At 33.7% G+C, this 27,092-nt stretch overlaps 1 protein-coding gene across 1 annotated transcript in view; it reads right to left on the bottom strand.

Moving 5' to 3' along the window:
* IPO7 (importin 7) overlaps positions 1–27,092 on the bottom strand; it is a 51,320-nt gene that overhangs the window by 2,321 nt on the left and 21,907 nt on the right. The window contains exons 5-21 of the mRNA XM_006885595.1: positions 19,927–20,083; positions 17,697–17,786; positions 15,911–16,005; positions 15,723–15,807; positions 14,201–14,335; positions 13,582–13,681; positions 10,629–10,705; positions 10,316–10,432; positions 9,039–9,128; positions 8,237–8,402; positions 7,914–8,074; positions 5,833–5,961; positions 3,169–3,235; positions 2,959–3,084; positions 2,346–2,443; positions 745–840; positions 4–111 (exon numbers count right to left, since the gene is read on the bottom strand). Of these exons, the coding sequence (XP_006885657.1) occupies positions 4–111; positions 745–840; positions 2,346–2,443; positions 2,959–3,084; positions 3,169–3,235; positions 5,833–5,961; positions 7,914–8,074; positions 8,237–8,402; positions 9,039–9,128; positions 10,316–10,432; positions 10,629–10,705; positions 13,582–13,681; positions 14,201–14,335; positions 15,723–15,807; positions 15,911–16,005; positions 17,697–17,786; positions 19,927–20,083 (1,897 nt within the window). The remainder of the gene's footprint in view (positions 1–3; positions 112–744; positions 841–2,345; positions 2,444–2,958; positions 3,085–3,168; positions 3,236–5,832; positions 5,962–7,913; positions 8,075–8,236; positions 8,403–9,038; positions 9,129–10,315; positions 10,433–10,628; positions 10,706–13,581; positions 13,682–14,200; positions 14,336–15,722; positions 15,808–15,910; positions 16,006–17,696; positions 17,787–19,926; positions 20,084–27,092) is intronic.

The raw sequence follows: 27,092 nt of genomic DNA on the forward strand, positions 1-27,092 counted from the left end.
ATTATAATACAACGCTGCAATAGCAACTTGCAGGCACATTGTTCGAAGTTCACTCGTCTTAACTTCTCTGGTCAGTCTCTCTAAGGCAGCTTCCACAAATAAGGGAATGCACTAGAAAGAAAGGTAGCAAAATATTCCAACATTGTAATTTTTTTTGATAGCTCATCAAGGTGTCTCTGGCTAGATTCAAACCACCTACCTTCCAGGTGTATCTGAGAACAAAGTATATAACTGAGTCTACCCTACTTCTAGTTGCTTATGTATTTAGATAATTTAATTTTTAAATTGTTGGTTTACAATTTCACAATACACTAGTGAACTTTTATTTAACACTGGCAGAAATATGACTGGAAAGTTTTATGTGTATCTGTTAATAAAAAATATTAAAAAAAAAGAGTATAATTAAGTTGTGAGAGAATATGGCTTACTACATCGTTTTATAATGAGAATATTTGTATAGCCAGTCCCAGGAAGATTATTGTTGATTTTATGATTCTAATTTTTGTTAAGTACTCTGTGAAGATTTGACTTTCTCTAAAGCCAGATTTCCTGGTGAACTACTTCAACAGGACAGTGAATAAAAAGTACTGACTCTGTTAAGGGGGACACAGGGTTAGTTATGGCAACTAGAAATGGAGTAGAGCTGGTGGTGTAAGCCCTCTGCGGAATATTAACAAATGCCTCTTAAAAAGATTCCTCCTTTAAATATTTAAATATGAATCACTAATGCTTAGCATTATTGACCTGATCAATGCCACGTCCTTTGCACTGCAGAATGATGACCTCCAATAATTTTGCTGCATGACATTCTGCATCTTCTCCTGCAACTCCTGTAAGAACCTGATCAAAACAGACCATAAAATTGTAAAGAAAAAACTTAAAATTAATTTTAAAAAAGTAAAGAAATATCAGAGTTTATCAGGGAAACATATCTTGCTGCCTGTATAATTATCTTAATTAACATGAGTGCTCAGTCAGTATTCATTACACAAACTATGGTAGAAAGTACCTAGAAAGATTTGGAATTATTTGCTTCTATGTCTTGAGTCTACTGTTCTGGTAGATTGGTCCACATAAGAAAAGAATCTACTCTGTAATGTGTACTTGGATCCTAAACCATGTCGATAATTACCACCTAAAATATAGGTGGTGGTATACAGCACTCAAAAAACTAAGAAGCTGGTACTGCTAGTAAATTGTTTTTCCTGAAATGAACTAAGCATTAGATGGAACCTTTTTTGGGGAGGAATTAATTCAGATCCAATTGCAGTGAAGACTAAAAAAGATGTCATTTAGTTCTGGAGCTAATATTATTGAACAGCAATTGTATTTGTTTCAGAGAAACTTAGTTTTAAGACTGCTGTTATTGTTAAGTGTAGTCAAAATCAGAAATGAAACACAGCTGACCCTCCAATGGTTTTCACAGGCACCAAAACACAAGGAAGATGACTGCTAATCTTTCTCCCATGGAACAAACCAAATGTTGGCAATGCAGCATATCATAGAGAATGATGGTAGCAGTTCATAGGGTATTGTACTTCTTACCCAAAGGCCATGCCAATCTGATGGTCAAATATACCAGTGGCTCTAAAGGAGAAAGACAGCCAATCTCCTATGCATTTTACAAATTGATAATTCCAATGTAGACCCAGTTGTCAAGTTACAACTTGAAGGCATGTATAAGTATATACTGAATTTCAATAAACAGACTACTGCCTCACAAAAACTGAGGAATTACACAACCAATTACATTGATTTTTGTATTGAAGCACCTCTAATCAACTTTTAGTCTTTAGAACCAAAGTAGGGGGTGGGAGAACTTACCATATATCTTTGGTTTAAGCCATCTCCTTAAATACCCACTACAGATAAGTGTGTTTCTCAAAAAGGCAACAGTAACTTTATGAACAAGAGACCTAAGGGTTTTGCATAACTATTGTCATTTCTCCAAATTCATAGTTTCCAGAGGAATATGGTTTAGGAATTAGATACCACTCCTACTTCCAAATCTTTTTTACACCTGGGAGCAACACCAAACACTGTCCACACTGGGAAACCATTATAGTATTTGATACCCTAACAGTACAAGTTTCAGCATCACTGCAAACCCAGGTTAGTTCTTATAGCACACTGACAAAGAGTGCTGTACAGAGTGGAGAGTGTTCCTCCAAATAAAACAGCCCTAGTTTCATTTAGCAGTGGTTAAGTGTTGTCAAGTCAAATACGACTCAGAGTAAGCTTCGCACAAAAGACCTGAACTCTGTTCTATACTATCATCATTTATGTCAATCTAATGTGGTGTTTATCACAATGTAATATTCAGAAAGGATTTAAAAATGACTTACCTTTTTGCACATACTATAGATCATTTCCAGATACTTTGTATCAGATAAAAGTGTATCTGTATCAACTGTTACATAATTATGAAGCAGAGGCATCATATCTGTATTAATAAAAAACATCAGTTATAAATATTTATTAATATAAATGTGTAGTCTTTGGTTTTAAAAAATTTCCATTTATGTACCATTCACTTATATTTAAATACAGAGATGAACTTATTAAAGACAAGTCATTTGTATAGTATATACACATAAATATGATACACAAGGACCGAAGAGTATTTAAAAAAAGAAAAATTTAAAAAAGAAAAAAGTGAAAAACTATCAAAATATATCTGCTTCAAACTTGATTAGGTTTAAAAGACTAGGTTATTATATGAAAATGGATGTGCAAAATACTGGCGGGTGATAACTTCTGAACACAAAATGAAGGATGACACATCATAATTGCTAAATGACTAAAAATAGTAGTGCAGACAAGTTGACATATAAATTGCTACTAAGAGCTGAATAGTAACAATTAGTTAAGTAATGTGCTACAAAGTAAACCTAACTGAGGGTGTGTGGTATATAAGCTCACACATGACACAGTATTTCCCAAATGATTTTTAATTACCTGTAAAGTAATCAAAGCCATCTTGCTGAAAGACCTCAAACACAAGAGGTAGTAGTTGCCACATCTGTGGAGACACCTGTTGACAAGTCAAACTATGTGCTAATGAGAAGATCTCCTCATAGAATTCTGTAAAGGAGAGGAATATGTTATTAGCATAGTGTTTGCTGGTATAAAATAGTAGAAACTGTTAGCAAAATGAGAAGTACATACCTAAGACATGCTGTTGTAAAACAGTACCAATGACCTGTAAGCAGATCCCCTCAAGTTGCTGGGTTATCTAAAAAGAAGGTGGGGGAAAAATCATAAGAAACTGAAGCACACACAATAATTTATTAAAGTAATACAAACTATAAGTTATGGAATGTATCTGTATCAACTGTTAAAACTGTTGATACAGTCACTGTTAAGAAGTCTTTGTTTTGATATTCATATTATGAAATGGTGAGCTAATCAGAAAGGACATTTAATAAAAATATTATATGGAAACATACAAAAATAATCTGCTTAGCTACCTAAAAAAAAAAAAGAAAAAAATCTAAGGAAGGAAAAATAATTCTAGAAATAAGTTTACAACCATTTTGCAGACAGCCTACAGATTTTTCATGTGTATATAAGTTAGTGCAATATAACTAAAAGGTTACTGTGAGCTTGCAAAAAATATCTAAAGGCAAGCATCTACAATCCTAGTAATTCTTAAATTTCGAATTTTTGAAATTAAGTACTAATTTTCATATTCTATTAAATACAGTGAATACAGGGGCCCCAACTAATAAAAACTTAAAGCTAAAACCTCAATTTAAGAAAATTTATTTTATATTTGTCTGCATATAAAATTCATATACATTGTGTACCATGCCCCTCCTCCAGCGGAGCATTGGGTGTAAGCATTGGGTGTATTCAAACCATGCACCTTCAGGATTACAGCACAGCTTCCTGCAGCTAAGCCACCAGAGCTCCCCAAAATTCATATACATTGTGTTTTACACATTGCTCACTGTTTCATATGATCATTCCCACACATTGTGTTTCATAAAATTAATCATCAGTATTACTTTTTTTCAGGTCCCCACTGGATCTTTCTTAATTCTTTCACTCCATAAAACTCTGTAACCTCAGGGGAGCTCTGGTGGCCTAGTGGCAAGGAGCTGCAACTACAATCCCAGAGGCGCACAGTTCAAATCCACCAGATGCTCTGCCGGGGAAGGAGGGACAGTCTCCTCCTGTACCAGTCAGATCTGATTTGATGGTACACTCACACACAAAATAATAATAAAATAAAATATTTTTTTAAAAGTAGAGTGTTTTTTTTTAAATGTATTTTTTATTTTTTGTGTCAGATCTGATTTGATGGTACACTCACACAAAAGTAATAAAATTTAATAAAACTAAAGACAACCAAAAAAAAACAACTCTGTAACCTCATGGTTCCTTCCTCTTCTCCCTTCTTCCCCGTTCAGACTTTTGCATACATATACATTTTACTAGCTATTACTCTATTTTTACAAGAATGGTCTTATGTAGTATTTGTCTTTATGAGACTGAGTTAGTTCACACAGCATAGCACTCTCCAGCATCTCCCATGTTATATAGTATTTTTCGAAATCATAGTTCGTAAGTGCTGCAATTCATCATGTGAATGTACCACAATTTCTCAATCCATTCATTTGGTAATAGACATTTGCACTTCTCCCATTTTCTTGGTATTGTGAATGATGCTACTTACTATGAACACTTTCATGATGTTCTATTTTCCTTGGGGTATATTCCTAGCAGTGGAAAAGCTGGATTGATTTTATATATGTATATGTGTGTGTATATATCTATGTCCAGCTTTTTGAAAAGAATCCAGAATTAGATTTTTTTAAAATTCCAAATGCCTTCCAGAGTAGTGTTTTAAAAGAGACTAATATTAAGTTGTCATATACTAAAGCAAGCTATTAATAAGGAGTTGTTCTGCCAACTAAAGGCACACAGTTCAAACTCACCAGCTGCTCCTTACGAGAAGATGGACCACCTCCTCCCATGTAATTTAGAGCCTCTGAAAACCCACTGGAGGACTAGCTATGAGTCAATTCTGACTCAACAGCATATAACAGTAACAACATTCCTCCTTAACAAAGCACTCAATAATGTGCTCGTTATGTAGAAACAATAATTCAGCTCATTTTGTAGAAAAATGAAGCAGTACCAAGATTCCTCATGGTTTCTATCTATCTTCTCCAATGATGATCCACAATAAAAAAGGCTCATGTTGAAAAAGGCAACTTTAAATTAGGCAAAATATATACTGTATGTGTAACACATATACTTGCACTGGAATTATAAACATTAGGTACAGGACAGTAGGACATATAGGGGGAAAGAAATTAAGAGAGTTTAACTGTATCTATAAATAAATATAAAACCAAAGAGGGACTAAAAAAAATCCCAAATATTTCACTCATTGCTCTAAAGTCAGAACAGACTCCTTCCAGGGAGAAGCTGTAAACTGCCTAGAAGGAGAGAGCCCCTATCTCTCCCTCCCTCAAGGCTACTGGAAGATTCAAATCACCACAGAAGCACTTTTCGTTAGCAGCTGAACTCCTTACAAACTACCTCACCAGAGTTCCCTGAGCCCCAATGTCAAGAGATGTGAAAAAAAAATGTTTCACATTCCATTTACTAACCATAGAAACTTAGATGCTTAAGAGAGCATTCTAAAGAAATCCTAGTGAAACATTAAAATAGCAAAATCAAGGTACCTGAGATTACCAGCTATATAAATAAAAAAGTTTTAAAAAAAAAGATAAAAAAAATAAGCAAAACACAGACCAAATAATTTATACTGGTTTGAGCACTCTCTAAAACCAGTAAAATACTGAATCATTTTCTTACCTCTTTATGATCTTCAACTACACTAAGAAGTGTGTCAATTGTATTCAAGATTCCCATAGCAGTAACAGCTTTGTCATCACTTCCTTCTTCATCTGGCCCAGTCTGAATTACCTGATTAAATGTCATTGCCTGGATTCAAGAAAACATATACTTTATATTTACCATTAATGCTGTATTTGGTTTAGGACTAAAAAAATCTTTACATCTTTAGGACAGCGTAACAAATTAATGTCTCCAAACTCTTATTAGGTGAGGAGGTTCTGACTTAAATTGATCACAGGTGTAAAAAATTAAAAACTGCATGGTGCTGTGCCATCATTGCTACTGCTGCCATCTGCCATGGGTTAACCTATCTCAAATGTATTCCTTTTTTTTCTACTTTTCAAAACATGATGTCCTTCTCAAAGAACAATTCCTAATAACGTGCCCAAGGTAAATCTCCTGAAGTCTTGCTATTTTAATCAATATTCGGGCTATAATTCTTCCATTATAGATTTATTCATTTTTTAGCAATTTATGGTATATTCAATGATTTCCATAACAATGCAATTCAAAAATATCAATTATTCTTTTCTGTTCCTTATTAATTTTCCAGCTTTCACATGTAGATGGTGGAAAACACGATGGATTAGTCCAGGCCTATCTTTATGTGCTATTCAGTGTGCTTTTTAACACTTTAAGAGGATTTTTACAGCAGATACTCAAAGCAATATGTTGTTTGATTAGTGCCTTCATTTGTGCTTACTGTGGTTTCATGTAAAAAATTCTTGGAAACTTTCTTTATCATGATGTAGCTTATTAGTCCAGGAAATAAAAAGATACATTGCGATGGGAAAGTCAGCTGTTAGGAACCTCTCAAAGTAATGAAGAGCAATGGTGTCACTCTGGAGACTAAGGTGTGCCTGATACAGGCCATGGTCTTTGCAATCAGTTGTTATGCGTCAGAGAGTTGGATAGTGACTACGGAGGACAGAAGGAGAATTGATGCCTTTGAGCTGTGGTGCTGGAAAAGAGTATTGAGAATACCATGGACTGCTAGGAAAACAAACGGATTTGTCCTGGAAAGGGTTAAAAACCGGGTGGTTAAACCCTGGAGGCAAGGATGCTGAGGCTCCGTCTAACATACTTTGGACATGTTGTAAGGAGAGACTGGTCCTTGGAGAAGGACATCATGCTTGGTAGGGTGGAGGGACAGCATAGGAGGGGAAGACCCTCTATGAGGTGGATTGATTCAGTGACTGGGATAAACGGGATGGGTGTGTCAGAGACAGTGTGATTGGCACAAGACAGAGCAGGGTTTAGGGCTGTTGTGCATAGGGTCGCTATGAGTCGCAAGCGACTCGACGGCACATAACAACAACAGTGTATATGAATGATTATATAAAACACAATGTGCATGAATAAAAAAAAATCCAAAGTGAACTGGAGATGAGACGGAGAGAAATGAAAATGTGTATCAATCAGTGATTGAGTTGCCTGCGACTTGATGGCACTTAACAACAACAACAACTAGAAATGCAGTATACACACTTAATGAAAACTATTTTATTAAAACTTTCTTATGAAATAGAAGACTCTAAAATTTAATTCTCAGAAAAATTTGAAACTATCAAGTAAATCACTATAAATAGACTATGAATGGTAGTTACAGGACACTTGTTCCTTTCTTTCTTTACTCTTAAATAATTTACATTGCCAATTCCCAGCAATCTGAGTATGAAAGTGAAGAAAGCCATAAAACAACCAACCACTAGTCACAGAAATGTCTTTTAAATAAATCTATTTATAACTATTTCATTTTTAAATAACAGCCATAATTCAGGACAACACAGTGATTAAGAACAAAAACCATGTAGGCAGATCACCAATATTTGAATCCCAGACCCATCTTAGTAGCTTGGACAAAGAGAAATATTCCTCTTTTAATACTGTATGAGGATAGTTTTATTTGTATCCAGGAATATTTGTTATACAGGCAAGTCTGTGACTGTTAAAAAGTTAACTCAAACAAGCAACCTGTGACATAATGCCAGTAAGAGCTAAAAAGCAAAATGCTTATATAAAGGGTTCAAATAACATACCAAATGTTGTGTCATTTCTACTGCAATAGGAGTTACTTCTTCACTATACTCGCAGATCATTTTCTGAATTACATTGGTGAGATCATCATTTTCAGTTTCTCTTATAATGTGAAGAAGAGCCTGCATAACAGGTCTAATGAATGGAGTGATATATTCTTTAGCTGTAAGAGAAAAAAACCAACATATTCTGAACAAAACAGATAAAAATTCTTAAAATCTGGTAGAATATATAACCAAACTTAAAAAAACCCCATCCCAACCAACAAATAACATGTAATTGTGTATTAGGATGTACCATTATTCTTAGCCTAGATAGCTTTTACCTTTTTCTTGATTGCTGATCAACACCTGAAGTGCAATAGCAGCCTCCACTTTCACAGGCATTTCCCTATCCTCTATCAGACATCCTCTTGTTAGTTCTAAGGCTGTCTGCAGGTTCTGGTCGCTTTTGAACTTTACTTCACAAAAATAATGAAGGACCCAGCAAGCCTTTTTAATAATATAAATAAAATGGAAAGAAAAAAAGATGTAGTAAATTATTCTAGATTTCTTATATTAACTTCCCCACGTTATACCTCTAACTTGCAAGGTTGTGTGGGAATTTGGAGGCTGGCCAGTGGTAAATGTGTCCAGAGACAACACTAGACCAGTACTATGATCCCAAGATACTTTCTGGCTGCATTATATTTGTGTGGATAGCAAGATCTGAATGCAAAACACAGACAGATACTACTACCAGACACAGATGAAAACTATGCACACACTGTATAGCAGCCATTTATTTAATTGCTTACATTAAAAAGCCTAAAATAAAACATAGGCATTTTATCAAGGTACCAAATAAATACATTCCCATGTCTCTTAAGAATTTTTAGTTAAGTTGAGTCAAGTTTTTATATACCCTTAAGTGCAAGAAAAGGCTTTTTATAGTTAATTTGAAAGATGCATCTGTTATCAAGTTGGGGTTGGCTCAATCATTTCTAAGTGAGGCAAATTTATATAAGCTTGAGTTTATAACCTGAATACTATCTATACAACTTCTAATGTGAGCATAAAAGTTTCAATAGCAAAGTCTATATAAGCCACTATTTACAAGATGTAAATATGAACTGAATTTAAACATACCCTTGCTCTCATGTATCCTAGTTCACTGCTGAAGAGAGGGAATACATGATTCTGCAACATGTATTCCATCTGATCTTTGTAGATCTTTTTCTGTAAAAATAAGTAATAAAATTTTTAATTAAACAGAACTTAAAAGTAAGAAAAACCTCATTCTCATATTAAACTAAGTAACAAGGGGTGGGGGGTGAAAAACAACAAACACACCACTCAACAAAGCTTAACTCATTCATTCGAATGAATTGGAACCAATTCTGCCAATCCTCTTTTGGGTTTTCAGAAATTGTGAATCAAATCACACAGGTGGACATTTTCCATCTTTCTCCTGAAGAACAGCCGGTGAATTAAGACAGTCACTTATTAAGTCACATTAAGTGAATTAAGATGTGACCTTTGAGTTAGCAGTGCAACTCCTACAGACTATGCCACTAAGAGTCTCAAAAAATAGTCTCATAAATCAATTTTTTTCTTACTGATAACATGCCTTTTTAAGAACTCTTGACCTGCACTTACAGCATTAACAAACAAGAAACACAATTGGAAAAACAGAAAAGGGGCAATGCAAAATGTGGAGTTTTGGACTGAATCATGGAACAGATATAAAGGACATGAATAGAAAATGTCAAGATTTGAAGCTTAATAGTATTAAAGAAAATGTATTCATTTATTTTGAGGACTTTTGTTTAAACAAAATACCAAACTACATATTTCAGATTTCTTTGATTAATGTAGTATTAGTATTTCTTTTTAATTATTGCCAAAAGAGTAAAACCAGGGATATATAAACCTAGTGATTGAAAGAGTAAAAGGAACTATTTATCATAATTAAGTTTAAAATTATTTCAAAATGGTTAATACTTTTACATTTAACTTAGGAACCCTAGTTAGGCAAAGAGCTAAGTGCTTGAAAAAATGGTTGGCAGTTGGAATTCATTTAGCCACTGGGTGAAGAATAAATCTGGTGAGCTATTTCCATAAAGATTACAGCCATTTTCACTCCTATGTACATAGACATCCTTGTAAATGAATGTGAAAAGTATTATTAAAAAAAAAAAAAGTATTATTCGTAGTAGTAAAAAAGCTTGGAAAATGCAAGCATTACTACAGAAAGAGTATTGAAGGGCAACAATGAATGACTGGAAATCTTAAGTCTCTGTAAACTTCATTAAAATTAATAAAATTTTTTAAAAAAGAATATTGATACATATGCTAAAATATGGACAAACCTTGAAAACACACAAGTCAAACAATCCGTCCACAAGTACATTACACATGCATACCTTCAGAAGTATTTCTGCTAAAGATCCAATCATATGCAGGGCACCATCTTTTTTTCGAGGATCAGCATTTTGTTCTGTAAGAATCTGGTAGCAAAATCCCATAGTCTTTTGCAGAACCTAAATTTAAAAAGTAGTATTTTATTATTATATATCACAATGATCCATAAAAGGTATTAATAAAATTTATATGTTCAATTCTAAAAACCTGCCTGCCTGTATAGTTGAAACATTTTAAAAATAACAAGCAAAAGGTACCTTTTTAAAATAACTTTTTAAATGTTTTAAAACATTTAAATATGTTTAAATAACTCACCTCTTTTCTCTTACTACACGCTGTAAACAAAAGTGTCTGGGCAGCAGTGGTAGGAGAAATGAAATCTTCAAATACATCTAGAGAACAAATTGAAAATTAAGACAGAAAAAAGCCATGTTAGTTTCTTCAACAAAAATTTTCTCTCACTCATATTCATCCACACACACACACACCCCAACGCCTAACTGAAAATGAAAGCAAATGCTGAAATAATTGCAAAAGCTATCTCTTCTGCAGATTTCTTAAAATGGTAATTTCTAACAATTGTTTTCTTTCACAACCAATGCAACTTTTTGAGATTTTTCACAATATCACAAAAGCACAAATTAGTTACAGTATATTATATGAAGTCAAGTGATCTGAATCCTTTTCTATCCTTTGCCATCCTCACACTTCTTGACACCTAAAAGCTGACTGTGATAGTTACCAATTCAGTTGTCTGGTTGAGCATCTTCCTCTTCTTTGCAGACCCTCCACCCTTCTCTAAGGAACAGCCCCTACTAACATGCCCAAAGTATGTGAGGCAAAGCCTCGTCATCCTTGCCATTAAAAAGCAATCCAGCTGCACCTTCTCCAAGACATAATTTGTTCTTTTGGTAGTCCATGGGATATTCAGTGTTTTCTTCAACACCACAACTCAAAGGCATCAATTCTTCTTCTATCATCCCTATTAACTGTCAAGCTCTCAAATGCTCAGCAAGACACTGGAAAAACCAGTCTGAAACAGTCGCACCTTAGTCCGTGAACTGACTCCTCAATAATTTGGAGAAGTCCCTAACTGCAGACTTTCCCAATGCAATACGTCCCCTAGTTTCCTTCCTAACTCATGGTACTAAGGGTCTTAACTGTGAATCCAAGTAAGATGAAGTTGCGTATTGGTCCAGGGGTAAGAATCTTTGCTTTCTTGAATTGAGATGCAATCCATATCAAAAGCTGCATTCCTAGATCTTCTGCAAGTGCTTTAAGTCCTCCTCACTTTCAGCCAGCAAGGCTGGGTCATATGCATAACGCAGGTTATTGATGAGTATCCCTCCTAATCTGATGTCACATTCCCCTTCATATACAATCCAGCTTCTCAAGTAATTTGCTCAGCATACAGACTGACTAGGCATGGGGAGAGAATCAACACTGACCTTCTTAATTTTAAACTATGACATGTTTCCCTTCTCTGTTTGCATAAAAGCCCAGGTACAGATTTCACATGAGCACAATTAAGTGGTCCACATAGTCAAATGCCTTTGCATAGTCAATAAAGCACAAATAGATATTCTTCTGCTATCTCTTGTTTCAAACAGTCCTCTAGCCCTGGTGTGTCCACTTGCCATACAGTGGTAACTTGTGCTTGCTGTGAGGCTGAACACCGTGACACTGATTGTGTCATATGCATTAATGGTTGGTTACCCAATGCAGACAGTATGGGCTGGAGAGCTCCCCGATTAAAACAAGCTTGGAAGGAATGGCATCCACTTCCATAATACCTTCCATAAAACCCTATGAACCTGGAGAGAGGATGAAAGACACAAAACCGTTGAGGACTCTCTTTCATAGGGTCGCTATGAGTCACCTGCATTCGGTGGCACTAAACAACAACATTCTCTTCTTTCAGCCAGGATCCATTTGACATTAGCATTCATATCCCTGGTGCCATGGCCTCTTCTAAACCTCACTTGAACTTCTGACATATACTGTTCTGTTTTTTAATTATCTTCAGCAGCATTTTGCTTGCATGTGATATTAATGAAACTGTTCATTAGCTTCCACACTCTACTGGATCATCTTTCTATGGAATGGCAACAAATATGTACTTCTTCCAATTCCCCGGCTAGACAGCTAGAGACTGGTGAATGTATCCAAGCCTGCATGTTACTGTTAATTAAAACATGTCAACTGGTATCCTATCAATTCCTGGTACTTTTTGCCAATGCCTTCATTGCCATTAACTCCTACTCATATGGTATTACCTGATATTCTTCACTGTCAATTATTTCTTTATAGCTACAGTAATTCTGTGTATTCCGTCCATCTTTTGATCCTTTCTGGATCATTCAATATATTGCCCATTACTTCTTGTCTGAAGAAGTTGGATTCCCAAAGGTAAGTTTCTTGATTTAACTATTAATCAGGTGGAAGCAGATTGGTGGTTTTGAAGCTGACTCGTCATTTTGACTGAATTAGTAATCAGTCGTGGGTTGGAAGCCTTTGTGTTTAAAGAAGTTCGGTAGGAAGCTCTGGAGGCCTAGTGGCAAGAAGCTGCACTGCAATCCCAAAGACACACAGAATGCACCAGGATGCTCTGCTGGAAAAGGAGGGGCAATCTCCTTCTGTACCAGCTGGATCTGATTCGACAGTACACAACACCATCAACAAAAAAAGATAAATAAAATTTTTTTAAAAAGTAGTTTGGCCCTGCCTGTGAGCCTCTTGTTTGGAGCTTCTTGACTGAAGCAACTGTCTTGATTCAGGTACAAAACAGGTAAGGTACAAAAGCTGATTGGCTCTTTTAATTTTATTAATCTGACAGATGGTTTTGATTAGCAATCAGTTACGGGCTGGAAAGCTTCTTTAAACCGGTGCGCATGCCTTTGTGTTTTAAAGAAGTTGGTTACATTGGAAGTAGGATTGGCTAAACTATAATTCCTCAATTCCTTTTCATGTGAGAAAATCTAGTATTCTTAATTCTCATACTTATTACAAGTGACATGGGACCTAAAAGCCAGAATATATGTAATAATCACAACTCACAAATAATGGTATTTGTATCTTCTAAAAATAAAGAATGTCATCAGCAAATGTCATAACTAACAAATGGAAGGAGGTCTAAAAAAGTGATAATGAACACTAAACACCACAAGACCTTTTCCTGTATTAAAATGGAAGTCTTAATGCCCCAGGTTTGTAACAGCAACTTTAATTTTTATTTACTCATGTTAATAAAGAGTAAAAAATTTCTTACCAAACTTCATACGTATATATTCATAAGGGTCTTCTTGCCAAAGTTCTTCATCAGCATCTGTATAGCACATCAATGGAAAAATAACATCTTGGATAATGCCCTGTAATTTAAAAGTTAAAAAAGTAATGATCTTACTTTTAAAAAAAAAATCACTTTAAATAGTTACTAAACATTATATTTTAAAAAGTTTAGTACTACAATTTTAATTCATTCACAAATGAACTAATAAGTCTACATAATCACACTTCTCTAACTTGTCATTATAAAATAAGACAAACAGCAGCTAAATAATTTAAAGCAATGAAACATGAAATTTTTATTAAAGCTCTAAATAATGCAAATAGATTACTAATAGCAGATGATTCAGTTACCTCAAAAATAATCTGGTAAAATAAAAGTCCATTGTTTACCCCATTACATAACAATTATGCTAATTATATAGTATCATAGGGTAGGAACTTAAAAGAGTTTTAAATATTCACAACATCAAACATCTCTCATACTTTCATGTGATTTTGCTTTATTTCATTTTACAAAAACAGTAACCAGAACTAAATAAAAAAATTTAAGAAAATACCAAAAAATATCCCCAAAAGATTATTTTAATAGAAAGTATTACTTGTATATGAGGCTTCAGATTTTTCCAGGTGAGGGCATGGGAAACTCCTTGATTAATGTAATTTAATGTCTGTTGCAAAACTCGAGGAGCCATATATTGCTTTTCCTTGTACTGATATAATACCTTCAATAAAACCTTAAAAAAAATTTTATCAAATAACAAATTTAATAAATTTGTTAAACATTTACAAGATAGTACTGAAAAAGTAATGCCTAGAGATTACAAAAATGGCAACTTTATTACTTCAAAATAATTTTCATAAATTAGAGAACAAAACTTAAAGTTGCTTAATAACTAAAGCAATCCTGTATCAAAGAACTAGGTTCAGAATAATCATAAAAAAGAGAAAATTACAAAAAGTACAACAATGTAAAATTTCTGGTATCTAATTTGAAGTAGAGCCAGAATGTTCCTTAGAAGGGACTTTGTGTCATGTTCTTTCAACATTATTAGGGTCTCTGTTAGAACAAACTCACTGACATCTAATAACATGAATGGAGTCAGCACTGTGCTTTTTATAATCACATACTTACAGAACAATGATTATAAAAAATGTCTTTAATAAAAAACTGAGTATTAAATAGAAAAATTATATACAGATACAATGCACGTCTCTGTTGTGTACCAAAGTATAAGAGCTGGAAGAAAAGAATTTGTGAAATTGAGATGGAAAGTACACAAAGCTGTTTTCCATCAAACCCTGCTATAGCCTTGAAAGCAAAGACAAGTTATGATCAATTTAGATTTATTACAATGACAGATTTGAGCTTTCAGGGGGGGGGAGAAAAATTCTGTAAAATGTAGATCCAACAGTGTAGTTTGGTGGCTTTCCAATTTTTGAAAATGTTTATGATGGTGTGACAATATTCATGAATGTGACTTTAAAAAAGTATTATAAAATGAGATGGTCTGTAGTTAATTGAAAAAGTCAACACTTTCCAAATGACGAGATGCATACAAACCAATGGGCTTTAATGCTACTGTGTACAAAGTATAATGCTGTTGTATTTTCAAATTCTACATTGCAATTAAACTTTTTAAAAACCTGCCGATTTGATTAGATACAAATTAATTTAAAAAATTATGAAAAATATGAAAAGACTACTAAAATAGTCATCTCTCTCCTAACTTTTTTTCTTTGAAGCCATTATTTTCTCACTTTATACTCATAAAATAGCATGAATGCAGAAGTATGTTAAGGATTCAAGTGTCTTCTATCAAGCTATACAATAGATTCTTAAGTAAAGATTCATTTAAAAATATTATTCCTCTTGCTAAAATTTTAGTCTTTTTTATGCTAAAAAAGTAGTATTATTTTAAATAAATTTATATCCTTAAAAGGTTTTTTAATTACCAATAGTAAAAACCACTAGCTAGGACCTATTAAAATGTAAGAAGACTGAGGTTCTCAACAACTTAAGAGTACTAATTTTTCAGAAATGCTTTAAGGTTCAACCATGTATGTAATCTTTCTTTACCAAAGAAATAAAGCAAATAGAAATAAAAACTATCTAAAACTTACTTGCTGGACACCAACAGCAAATGCTTTCAGAAATACTTCAGCAAATTCATTATACTCCTTGGAAACATTGCCAGGACTTCCATATCTAAAAGAATATAAAACATTCAAATAATGCCTCACACCACCAGCCCTTCTACACGTAAAGTTTAAAGATAAATGTAAACAATCACATGTGGCAAAAAACTTACCTTTCAAAAAGCCTTGCTAAGATATGTAAAGCCCACTTTTTACATTTCCACCATGGCAACTCGGGTCTATCATCTTCTTCAACTTGCAGTGTTTCCTATAAAGAGACATTTATTTAAAACCAATAAGAGATGTTAATCACTGTTGCAAACTAGAGGAACAGTTCAAGTTGAGAACAGATTCTCAAGAATGTAAATATTCCTCCAACATTTGACTTTCATAATAAAAGGATAGACATTAGAAAATTATTCCTTTTAAAAACAAGCAATGTATTTTACTTCACAAAAATAAAAAAATTAAAAATTCAAATCTATGAAAATTATAACTTATTAAAAATCATTTAAGTGCATAATGAAAAGAGCATTAGAAATTATACTCTTAAATAACACAATACACAGAAATGTATTTCTGTACTCACACCAACACTACTTATAAAAGCTAAAACTTGTCATGAAATTAAACATAGCTATATACTTAACTACCGTAGGACTCAACTCCATTACTTAATATTTACCAAAGAAATGAAATCATGTTCAACAACAACAACAAAAAGATACAAAAGGGGATTTTAACAATAAACTGAACGACAACAAAACTAATCTATTGTGCTGAAAATAAAATTAAGAGGAGGGATAAGCAAATATTCTGGGGTTATGACTACATGGGTCCATGTTAGATTTTGGACCTACTAAAAGGCAGACAAATACATACTAAACTGACACCTTGTTATAGAGTAGAAAATAAACTATCAATCAAAAAGTTGTTTCATAGTCCTGGATAAAACATCTGAATATTATATAAGTATGTAAAAACATATACCAGGTTTTCAGGACTTAAAAATTTTTCTCTTTTGAAAACTAGATTGTAAAGAATTATCCTGGAAAAAACAGGTTGAATATAGGAAGTGGCAGAGCGATACATTACTTGAATATACCACAAACAGCTGGATACTAAAAGAATGACCTTTTTTGGGTGTACTGTTGAACCGGATCTGACTGGCACGGGAAGAAATTGCCCCTCCTTCTCCAGTGGAGGATCTGGTGGATTTGATCCACATGCCTTCAGGATGGCAACACAGATTCTGCCACTAGGCCACCAGAGTTTCCCAAGATGACTTTTAAAGATGTCCATTTTATTTTATGGTATTTAAGTTACGTCTAAATGCCGCATAAAGTTTGGCCAATTCATAAATCAAGTTCTTTCTCCTGACAAATTAAGTGTAACATATGTTACTAGGATTTTATTTAATAACTGAGAATTAATACTAATATTTAATATGTAATAATGGATAATTAATAAGTTTTGCGAACTCATAGATCAAGTTCTTTCTCCATGTATGTACATCTGTCAAATTTAGTGTAACACGTTACTAGGATTTTATTTAATAATTGAGAATTAAGAATGAATTAAATATGGCAAGCTCTGGTGGCCTGGTGGCAAGAAACTGCACTGCAATACCAGAGGTACGAGGTTCGATTCCACCAGGTGCTCTGCTGGAGAAGCTGTACCAGTCAGATCTGATAGTACTTGTACACAAACACACTACTACTACTACTACAACAAATAAAAATACATTAAAAAACAAAAGTGTCCTTTAAAAAAAAAGAATTCATTAAATACACAAAATATGATAAATGAAATTATAGCTCTATCTCAAAAAATACATTTGACAAATTATAAACTTTCTAAAGAAAGATACAGTAGTATAAATTATTATAGTAGTAGTTTATTATTAAATATTTTAAAAAATTATATGTACAAAAAGAAAGAGAATACACGGAAACTTACATTAGGTACATCTCTGTTCACAACCGTCTTTAAAATTTCTATCCATTCGGTCAAGTTCTGTTGGTTTATCAGTTCCAAAGGTAGTGTATACTAAATTAAAATCAAGAAATCATTATTTGAAATATTTACCACACTATTCACAAAATATACAAATATACCTTATACTCTTCACAGTACCTACAAAAAATATTGTTCAATCCACGTTATTTTTTCTTAGTAGAAAGGTAAATTTACCTGGCTGATTTAGATACCTGCAATGGTACACAACAGTGATAATGATCTTTATTTTGGGGAGGAGTTCCATCTTATTGGGGATGTATCTTACTGTCACCATAAAGTGTGATGTCTATTGTAGATTTTATACTACCTTTTATCAAGCTTTTATCAAGTTTTAAAAGAAGGATGGAATAGTTATATTTTATCAAACACTTTACAGTAATAACACCTCCCTTTATGTGATATGAATTAGCTTAAAAAGAAAGTACCTTAGCGTACTCTTGCATTCTTGGGATGAAATCTATTTTTCTTACTTGGTTGATAGAATATTCTTTTTAGAATATTTTTACCCAGCATGGCTTTATTGTAATCTAAGAATATTCTCGTTTCAAAGCAAGGAGCTCTGCTAACGTGTTGCTCTATTAATCAAACGGCCCTGTGTATGGCAATTAGAATCTATCAGTGGCTCAGTGTGAGACAAATGGGCAACTGTTTTCCATTAATACTTACAGTCTCAGAAAATAGTGGCTAAAAATCAGAAATAGATTTATAGAATATTTATAAATAGATTTGTAATAGATCAGAAATATAGCAATGGATTGCTATAGAGAGTCTCAAAGCAGGACAAATATATGACAGAAGACCTATATAAGAATGAGAGAGAAAAATCCTTAAAAAGGCCAAAGATTAGAGGAACCCACGAAACTACTGTGCTAGCCTCTGAACTTTGAAATAAAGCTAGTTGTGCAGGTCACCTTCCAACCAAATTATAGACCGGTATAAAAAATAAGCAATACCTACATTTATGGATATCGCAAAAAAAAAAAAGCAATACCATCTATGGGTAATGTGCTTTCTTAATTGACTATATGACACAAAACAGTTGTCAATAACACTCCCACCCCCACAACAAAAGCAAAGAAGCCAAGGACAGAAAGTGAAGCAAGATCAATTGAAATAGAAAAAGAATGTGGACACATTTTAAAAATCGTAAACAAGAGGAGAACATTATGCATAAAGCTGATAAAGAAAACTAAGTCTAAGCTTTCATTTAAAACATAGTAACAGAGTAGAAAGAAAAACATCATTAGACTGTGAAAGGCATGGAGTAATCATAAATACTTCTTGGATGAAAGCAGGAAATCAAACAGCTCTTTATGATTCAAACTATTTGATACTGTAGACAAGGTAAAAACTTCACAAAGTAAAATAATCAGATTTTAGAAGCAGGTGGGAAGTAGGGGTAAAAAAGAGGTAAAGCATAGGTGTTGACACCCATTGTGATGCTAATCTATGTGATACTGTTAGGGTGGTTATGTGACAATATGCATTTGTCAAAACCTATGTTGCTGTATGCCACTATAGCAATCTTACAAAACCAAGCGAACCACGCCATAATGTTTCTCAGGCTATAATCTCTATAGGAGAAGATCACTAGGTCCTTTCTCCTTTGGAGTTACTGAGTCCAATCCACTAATCTTCCACTTAATAGCTGAGCATTTCAACAATGAACTACCAGTATTCATTGTAAAACCCATGTAAACCCATTGTAAAACCCAATTCTATCAAATTTACCAAATGAATGCATGATGATAACAGAATACACACTTTTTTTTGAACAATTTTTTGGTAAACCAAAAAAATGACTAAATATATTTGGGTAAAAAAATTAAATAGTGAATGGCACAATAATTTTTTTAATGGTACAGAAATATAAACTCCCAGACTGAATTATCATTAAAAATCTATTTGAAAGGTATAAAAAAATCTTAATAATTTTACTGGAGTTCTAAATTTATCTTGGAGAGATATGCTACAGAGATTAATAGTTAGTCACTAATAATAATAATTAGTAATTATTAATTACTAGTAATTATTAATAATTAGTCACTATTGCAAATATTGAATATATATATTTAAATTTGCTTACCTTTTAAAACAGTAAACAATAACTTTTTTAAAATAGAAAAAAATGCTTTCTAGATATTACTTGAATAACAAACAAATAAATTACCTGAACAAGAGCATAGAAAATCTTGAGTATTTGTTTCTGGATTAAGACAGACTGATCTGACTGATCAGGAAGAAGCTGGATAAAACGATCCTTTAGACCTGGCAAGAAATGCTGCATTGCTGCTACCAATGGACTCCGTTCCTCTGGTTTCTTGTACCTTTGGGAAGGAATACAAACTAATTATGTAAGAATTCATTTTGTAACAGTTTTGTATATGTAAAACTACCATCTTTTGTTACCAACATAAGCAAGCACTTCCTAATCAAATTTAGATTCCTAGGAAGAAAAACATCCTTTGGGGAAATAAACTGAAACAACTTGAAAAATTAACAGAATTATTATATGACATTTAAGAGTATCTTGAAGAACCCAATTAGCATGCTAACTCTTATAGTTGAAATTTCTGTGATCAGAGAAATGAAATATTTCTATTTTTAACCAAAATATGGTTATTAACCTACACAATCTCTAATTGTATAAAGACTGATACAACTGGGGGTCTACAATGATGACTTTTTGAGCAACAGTTGATGAATTAAAAAAAATTACATATTACCAAAATGAAGCAATATGCATACTAGGCAGAATATAATAATATAAATGCATACTAAGCAATATGCAATTATAAAGCAGAAAATATTTTTTTCTTTAAATGAACTCAGAAACTCTTGTAACCTGGGCAGCACAATGAAACATCAAGAGGTTATTTATGATCTATTTATGACTTTAAAGTCAATAATCATAATTTATAGTCAACTATTTTTAGAGAGTTATATTAATACTGTTTATAGGTGTCTTAGTTGTGAGGAGCTATACTGCCAATCTGAAAGCACACGGTTTGAAACCACCAGCTACTCCATGTGGCAAGATGGGCAATTTCCTCTCCTGTAATTTATTGACTACATCACCAATGAAATAAAAATTAACAGCAGTGAAAAGAAAAATAGAAAGTTCCACACTACTTTTGGAGAAGGATAGAAGGAGAAAGAAAATAGGTAGATACACAAGCTCTAAATGACACAAGCAACTGAACCTCTATAGATCACTCCATACAAGAACAGCAAAGCATAAATCCTTTTATGACACATACAGTCTTCTTCCAAAGACCGTATTTTAGGCCACACCAAGTCTCAATAAAATCCAGAACACTGAAATATTACAAAGCATTTTCTAGGATTAAAAACCTCTATAAAAGGAGAAATTAGTAACAAGAAATTGTTCAATCAAAACTGACTCATAGCTTTCTTCTGCTGTCAAGGACCTCTCCAAAAATGATAAAGAGCTAAGTTAGAAGACCATGGTATAAATGAATCAAGCCATGGTTAATTTCTTATGCAGTGTAAGTTGGACAACATTAGGAGCCTATAAAGTAAAACAGTAAAATGACAGGGGTGACAATGACTCATGGCAACCCTCCATAAAGTTTGAGAGATTTTATATCTTTACCAGAGCAGCTGTTGGACCTTTCAATATGGAATATGCCAAGAGGATGTAAAAAGGAAGGACTATTTCTGAATTCATTCTAAGAAGCAAGCATAACTCTGAAATCCATACCAGTCAAAGATATTACATATTTAAATAAATAAAATTAAACACCAATATTTTTCATGAATATAGATGATAAAATTCTAGCCTATATAATTCAGTAGCATGTCAAAGATATACTATAACTAAACAGGATTCATATTAAATATGCGAGAATGACTTAAAGCTTTAAAAAAATCAGTAATTACAATCTATCACATTAAGAAGACAGAAGAATCACATCCATCACATTAAAAAGACAGATTCACTTAATCATCTCGGCTTGAAATTGCATTTGATAAAGTTAACCATCCATTCCTGAAAAAAGCCTTAAACAAACCAGAAGAAGGGGAAATTCCTCAAAATGAAGGCATTTGAACTAAACCAAAACCTAACACTATTCTCAAAAGAGATAAATGAAAAGTTCTAAAATTTATCAAAAACATCAATACCTCAACAACAAAAAGACACCTCTAATCTTAAAATGATCAAAGGTTAGGAATAAACACTTCCCCAAAAGGCATTCATGTGGCTAATAAACTCATGTGGAAGAAAAACTTCCTAAGATTTTCAACACAGAAAACTTGATGGAAGGGAGCTCTGGTGGCCTAGTAGCAAGATGCTGTGCTACAATCCTGTGCCAGTAGGATCTGATTCAATGGTACACAATAAAAACAAAACAAAACAAAAAACCCACAAATCAAAAAATAAAAACTTGAGAGTAATTAAACAGTCAGGCCAACTAGATGATAGTGCTTGCATTTGATAATATGCTTGCAATAAGACATACCAAAACTCAACTCACTGCCATAAAGCTTTTTATGAATTCAACTCATAGTGACTTTCAATAAAGATGAAGCAGTTTCCAGACCTCCAAACTTCCAAGACCCAACGGATGGTCACTATGTGATCAATTAGTAATATGTTTAGCTTTAGTTTGGTTATCAGAATTACTGTAACAAAAATAATTGTGCAATAATAGTATTAACAAAAATTTGTAAATGAATACATAGATATGGTTAATAGGTATGTGAAGGTTTATGGGTACATATATGCCCATGTATTTGACTGTGGATATTTCTACATTTATAATTATAGGTGCTACATGTTTAATACTCTCTCAACTTATTTCACCCTGGAGAGGTGAAGCTACTTGTTGGAGGAAAGGATTTTGAAGCTGTAACAAACTGGGGATGTTGCCTGGAGGGAGCAGTCCTTGGAGAAGGATGTCATGCTTGGAAAAGTGGAAGGATGGTGCAGAGAGGAAGATCCTGGATAGGATGGACTGACACAGTGGCATTGGCTCAAGATAGGGCAGAGTTCAGAGCTATTATGGATAGGGTCACCATGATTCACAGATGACTCGATGGCATGGAACAACCGCAACAACATATTAGGGAGCTCTGGTGAATTAGTGGTCAAGAAGCTGTGTTATAATCCCAAAGGGACCCAGTTTGAATCTACAAGCTGCTCCACAGACAAAGAATGGGCAATCTTGTACAAGATGTACTGCCTCTAAAAACCCACTGGAGGATCATCTATGAGTCAATTCTGACTTGATGGCACGCTACATATATATGTGTGTGTATGCCTGTATGTATATTTGTGTGTGTGTGTGTGTGCGTGCGCGCACGCGTATCAATCAAAAAGAGCACACAAGGGGCAAATCATAGAACTTCTTAGATATAATAGATACTAAGCCCAAGAGCAAAAGTTCATACATAGATTCTGAAGATCATCCACATCACTGACATAACAAAGTTCATAAAGAAAACATTCTGCAGACTACCTTGGTGAGTAGAATCTGCAATCTTAAAAACTTGTGAGCAATGTACTTAAACTATCAACCTACTAGTTAGCTAAGCACAATAATAATTTGTACCACCCAAAAGATCCCCTTGCTGCAGCACTAAAAGTATTTTCAGTTTGTTAATGCTTTGCCTTTCGGATAAACAGATGTTTACAACCATAACCTCTCTACTAATGAAAAAATTATTTACAAATGCTAATGCCACCAGTAGCAAAAAGCACACAGCCCACTTGAATGAGTAATGGGGAGCTCAGCAAACGTCATGATTTTTTCTCAATCTGTATAACTGTCTGCATATGGTAGTCATAAAAACAGCAGCTTTCCCTCATTACTCTGAAATTCTGACACTTAGCTGGGACTGAATTATTGCTACCTGTCATTTTACTCCAAGAAATGACAATTTCTGTCTAGCCAATTGCTTAGGCCTTCATTTGTTAATCCAACAAATTATCACTAAGTCAGACACTGGGCAGGACACTAAAAGCAGCTGTGATCAACACTATGACCTTTGCTTTCCTGAGATGAGCTCATTAGCAGAGGAGACCTATCACTATTCTCACCTAAGTAGTCTAGTGATCTGTTAAGACAAATCATTTTCTCTGCTCAAAATCATCCAGACCCCCATTTCACTCAGTTCTACAAAGCTGTGTGATGTGAACCTCAACCCCAAAGTCCCTTGATCTCAATTTCTCCTCTCTCTCTCTGATTTTACTTGACTCCACCTATTTTTGCTTCCTTGCAGATCTTCCAACAAGCCAAAGTCCTAACCTCAGGCCTTTTGTACTGCCTTCGCACCTCGAACACTTTACTCTCCTGACAGCCACAAGCCTTTAGAGAAATGCCACTTCCTCCCAAGTCTTCCCTCACCAGTTCACTAAAACTGGTTAAGTTATTGTCTCTGTCAATCCTTGTCTTCTCACTTCACTTTTTCTTCTTTGGACTTAGCTACTTTTAATATAGTTTAGAACTTAAAAACCAGAACAAAACAGCAAACTTACAAGTAGTTACTTATGATGTAAACATAAGTCTCTTCCAGTCTGGAGCAAAAGAGGGTAAACCCCCCCCTCCCCAAATCTTATATAGCAATTAGTCCAACTGACCAACTGCCTATAACTACATGGTATGTCACTACCACAACCAATGCTCTGACAAAACACGAGAAAAAGGTTTACTGGTTGAAAAACAGACTAGAGGAATCCCCGAGACTGTAAGAACCCTTAGAACTCAACCTCCATTATTTAAAGTCTCAATAAAGCTGAAGAAATTCTAGAAAACAATGAGTAGTGCCTTAAAAAAATCATTATTCCACCAACTGAACTATCAGAGGACCCTTTAGAAGCCAGTCTTCTAAAAGTCATAGTTTCATCTTTGAACGGATGACTATTAAAGTTTCAAATAAATTTTCCCTAACAGATTCCAAGTTTATCTACTGTTAGGTAAGGCAGAATGAATAATTAAGCATTTGAATGCTAACCAAGGAAGATCAAACCTGCTACAAAGCTGTCCAGAAAAAATAATCTAGTAATCTAGATTTATTAAAAATTATAGTCAAGAAACATTTTCGGGGCTGTTTGTCACATGCAGCTGCTATGAGCTATAAAAGACTCAACAGTAAATATTTCCAATCTTCTTCCATAAAGCAGAAAATACTTTGATTTAGTAATTATCTTAGTACATTTTTTAAAATGGTAAAAAGCAGTCTTTGCACCCTCCCACAAAAGTAGTCTTCCCTAATAAGACTAGATTCTTCTTATTCGTTTAAATGAGAGTCAAATAATAAAAAAAGACTAAAAGAATAATGTTCACATTAACAAATTATTAATGAGCAAATTATTTTAAGTATATTTCAATGTGCTGAAAAATTACCATCTTAAAAGTTCTGTACTTTAGGGCAGGCAGATTATAGACAAAATTCCCATTTAAAGAAACTGCGAGTTATAAACGCTTTCCACTCACACTAGGAGGGTTTGAATGATCATTAGAAATTCTTCTTTCTTATTTATTCCATTACATTGCATAATAAACTGGGAGTTAAGTGGTATTGTTACAGAATGTGCTTTTTTTTATTATTGTAGTCTAATTATAGAAAATATCAAGCATGATTAAATGAATATAAAACAAATGCTAACAATTTTTAACCTAAGCTAATGGGTATGACATTATACTATTAAGGAAATTCCTACTTCATAATATCTCTAAGTTCCTAAAAGTATGAAAATACTATACAACAACCATCTATGATGTACTAACCCGGTGACCATGCTCAAGGGAAATTCTTTAATATTAATCCACTATTTTTCTGTTTTATAAAAACAAAACTAAAGATCAAATCCTTATTATAGCACTTAAAACTGTATTAAGATAGTCCCAATTGACCAGCACAAAATTATCTCCTACTTCTCAACAGAAATTATCTATATAATTTAATGGTCTTCTTACTATCTAAAGATGATGACTCATTTTTACATCTGTATCTTTGTTCACATTACTTCTTATGGTATATGACATGCCATCTTTCATGACTTCTGTGTTCCTTTAACTTGATAAGATACTCCTGAGGATCTATGCTCGTGAAGGCTGCCAGCACTTCTAATTCTCCATGACTTTTTCTCATAACTGCTTCAGTCCACACAGATTCCTTGTGAACACATTGTGTTCCACAAACTGGCTGAAAATGAACTAGAATTTGACTATTGTGGTAGTCTCTTTATATCCCACTTAAAAATCCCTGTCACATTCTCTCCTGCTAATTATTATAGACCAGGAGAGACGAACTTCCTCACAAAAATGATAGCTTATTGTTATTCTTTCTAATTTGAGTCACTCACTTACCAGAACTATACCAACTGGCACTCTGACAGAGGTTGAAGCAACAGCTGGAACATTCCTTAGCAGGAAGATGGGTAGCTGGTGGGAACACAAGAAAACACCAGTACCAATGCTGTAAATGGTACAGTTCTCTCCTGCTCAGAACAAAAGCAGCAGTCATCAGCTACTTTGAGGTGGAACACAAAAAGAATATTGGAGGCTAACTAACAATCTCCAAATCAGAAGGTTCACAATGGCATCTGTGTAGCTATTAGGACTGGATATAATGACTATCATGGTATAAAATGCTTGTTTATGCCTTCCTCACAATTTTGCCATATCAAAACTTTGAAGTGCCTACTGATACCACTTTCATCACACCCTTAAAAGGAAAGCCCTTCAACATACAGCTTACCATTTTTAGTACTATACCTCAACTTTTTTTATATATACCTCAACTTCTAAGACTAGGACCTTTTGAAAAAGTTCCTAAGCCCAACTGTAAACTAAAGTGATCAAATCAGCTTTAAAATCTTCCTATTAACGTCAATTATTTATATGGTCTTGCTTAATACAGGTACGTGTGAATCCCTCAAAACACAATAGTTTTTAAAGATATACAATTCCAACATAATATACTTTAAGGATTAAAAGTTCCTGAAATTTATAAGCAACCAAATAAAAGTTCACAGAAAGAAAAGTAGAATAAAAATGCATTACTGCTCAATGTACTGTCATCACTTCACATTCTAAAAACCTTATCAGAAGGCCTTTAACAGCACATATTAAAGAGTCCCAAGTTTGGAAATAGCTTTTATAAACAGCAAAAGACACAATGATTAAGAAAAAGAGCATGAGAAATTTCAGTCAAGATCATAGAATTGGCACCGGAACACTATTCCAGAAAACACTAAACTGAAGTCATAATGAAATTCACTAATTTTTAAAGTATGTATCAAATGTAATTTTGGATTAACACTAATTCATTAAAACTTCCTACTTCTCAAAACGCTATAGGAATGGA

This window comes from Elephantulus edwardii, unplaced genomic scaffold (assembly GCF_000299155.1).
Source record: "Elephantulus edwardii isolate Elephantulus edwardi_28Jun2011 unplaced genomic scaffold, EleEdw1.0 scaffold00044, whole genome shotgun sequence".
Classification (NCBI taxonomy): domain Eukaryota; kingdom Metazoa; phylum Chordata; class Mammalia; order Macroscelidea; family Macroscelididae; genus Elephantulus; species Elephantulus edwardii.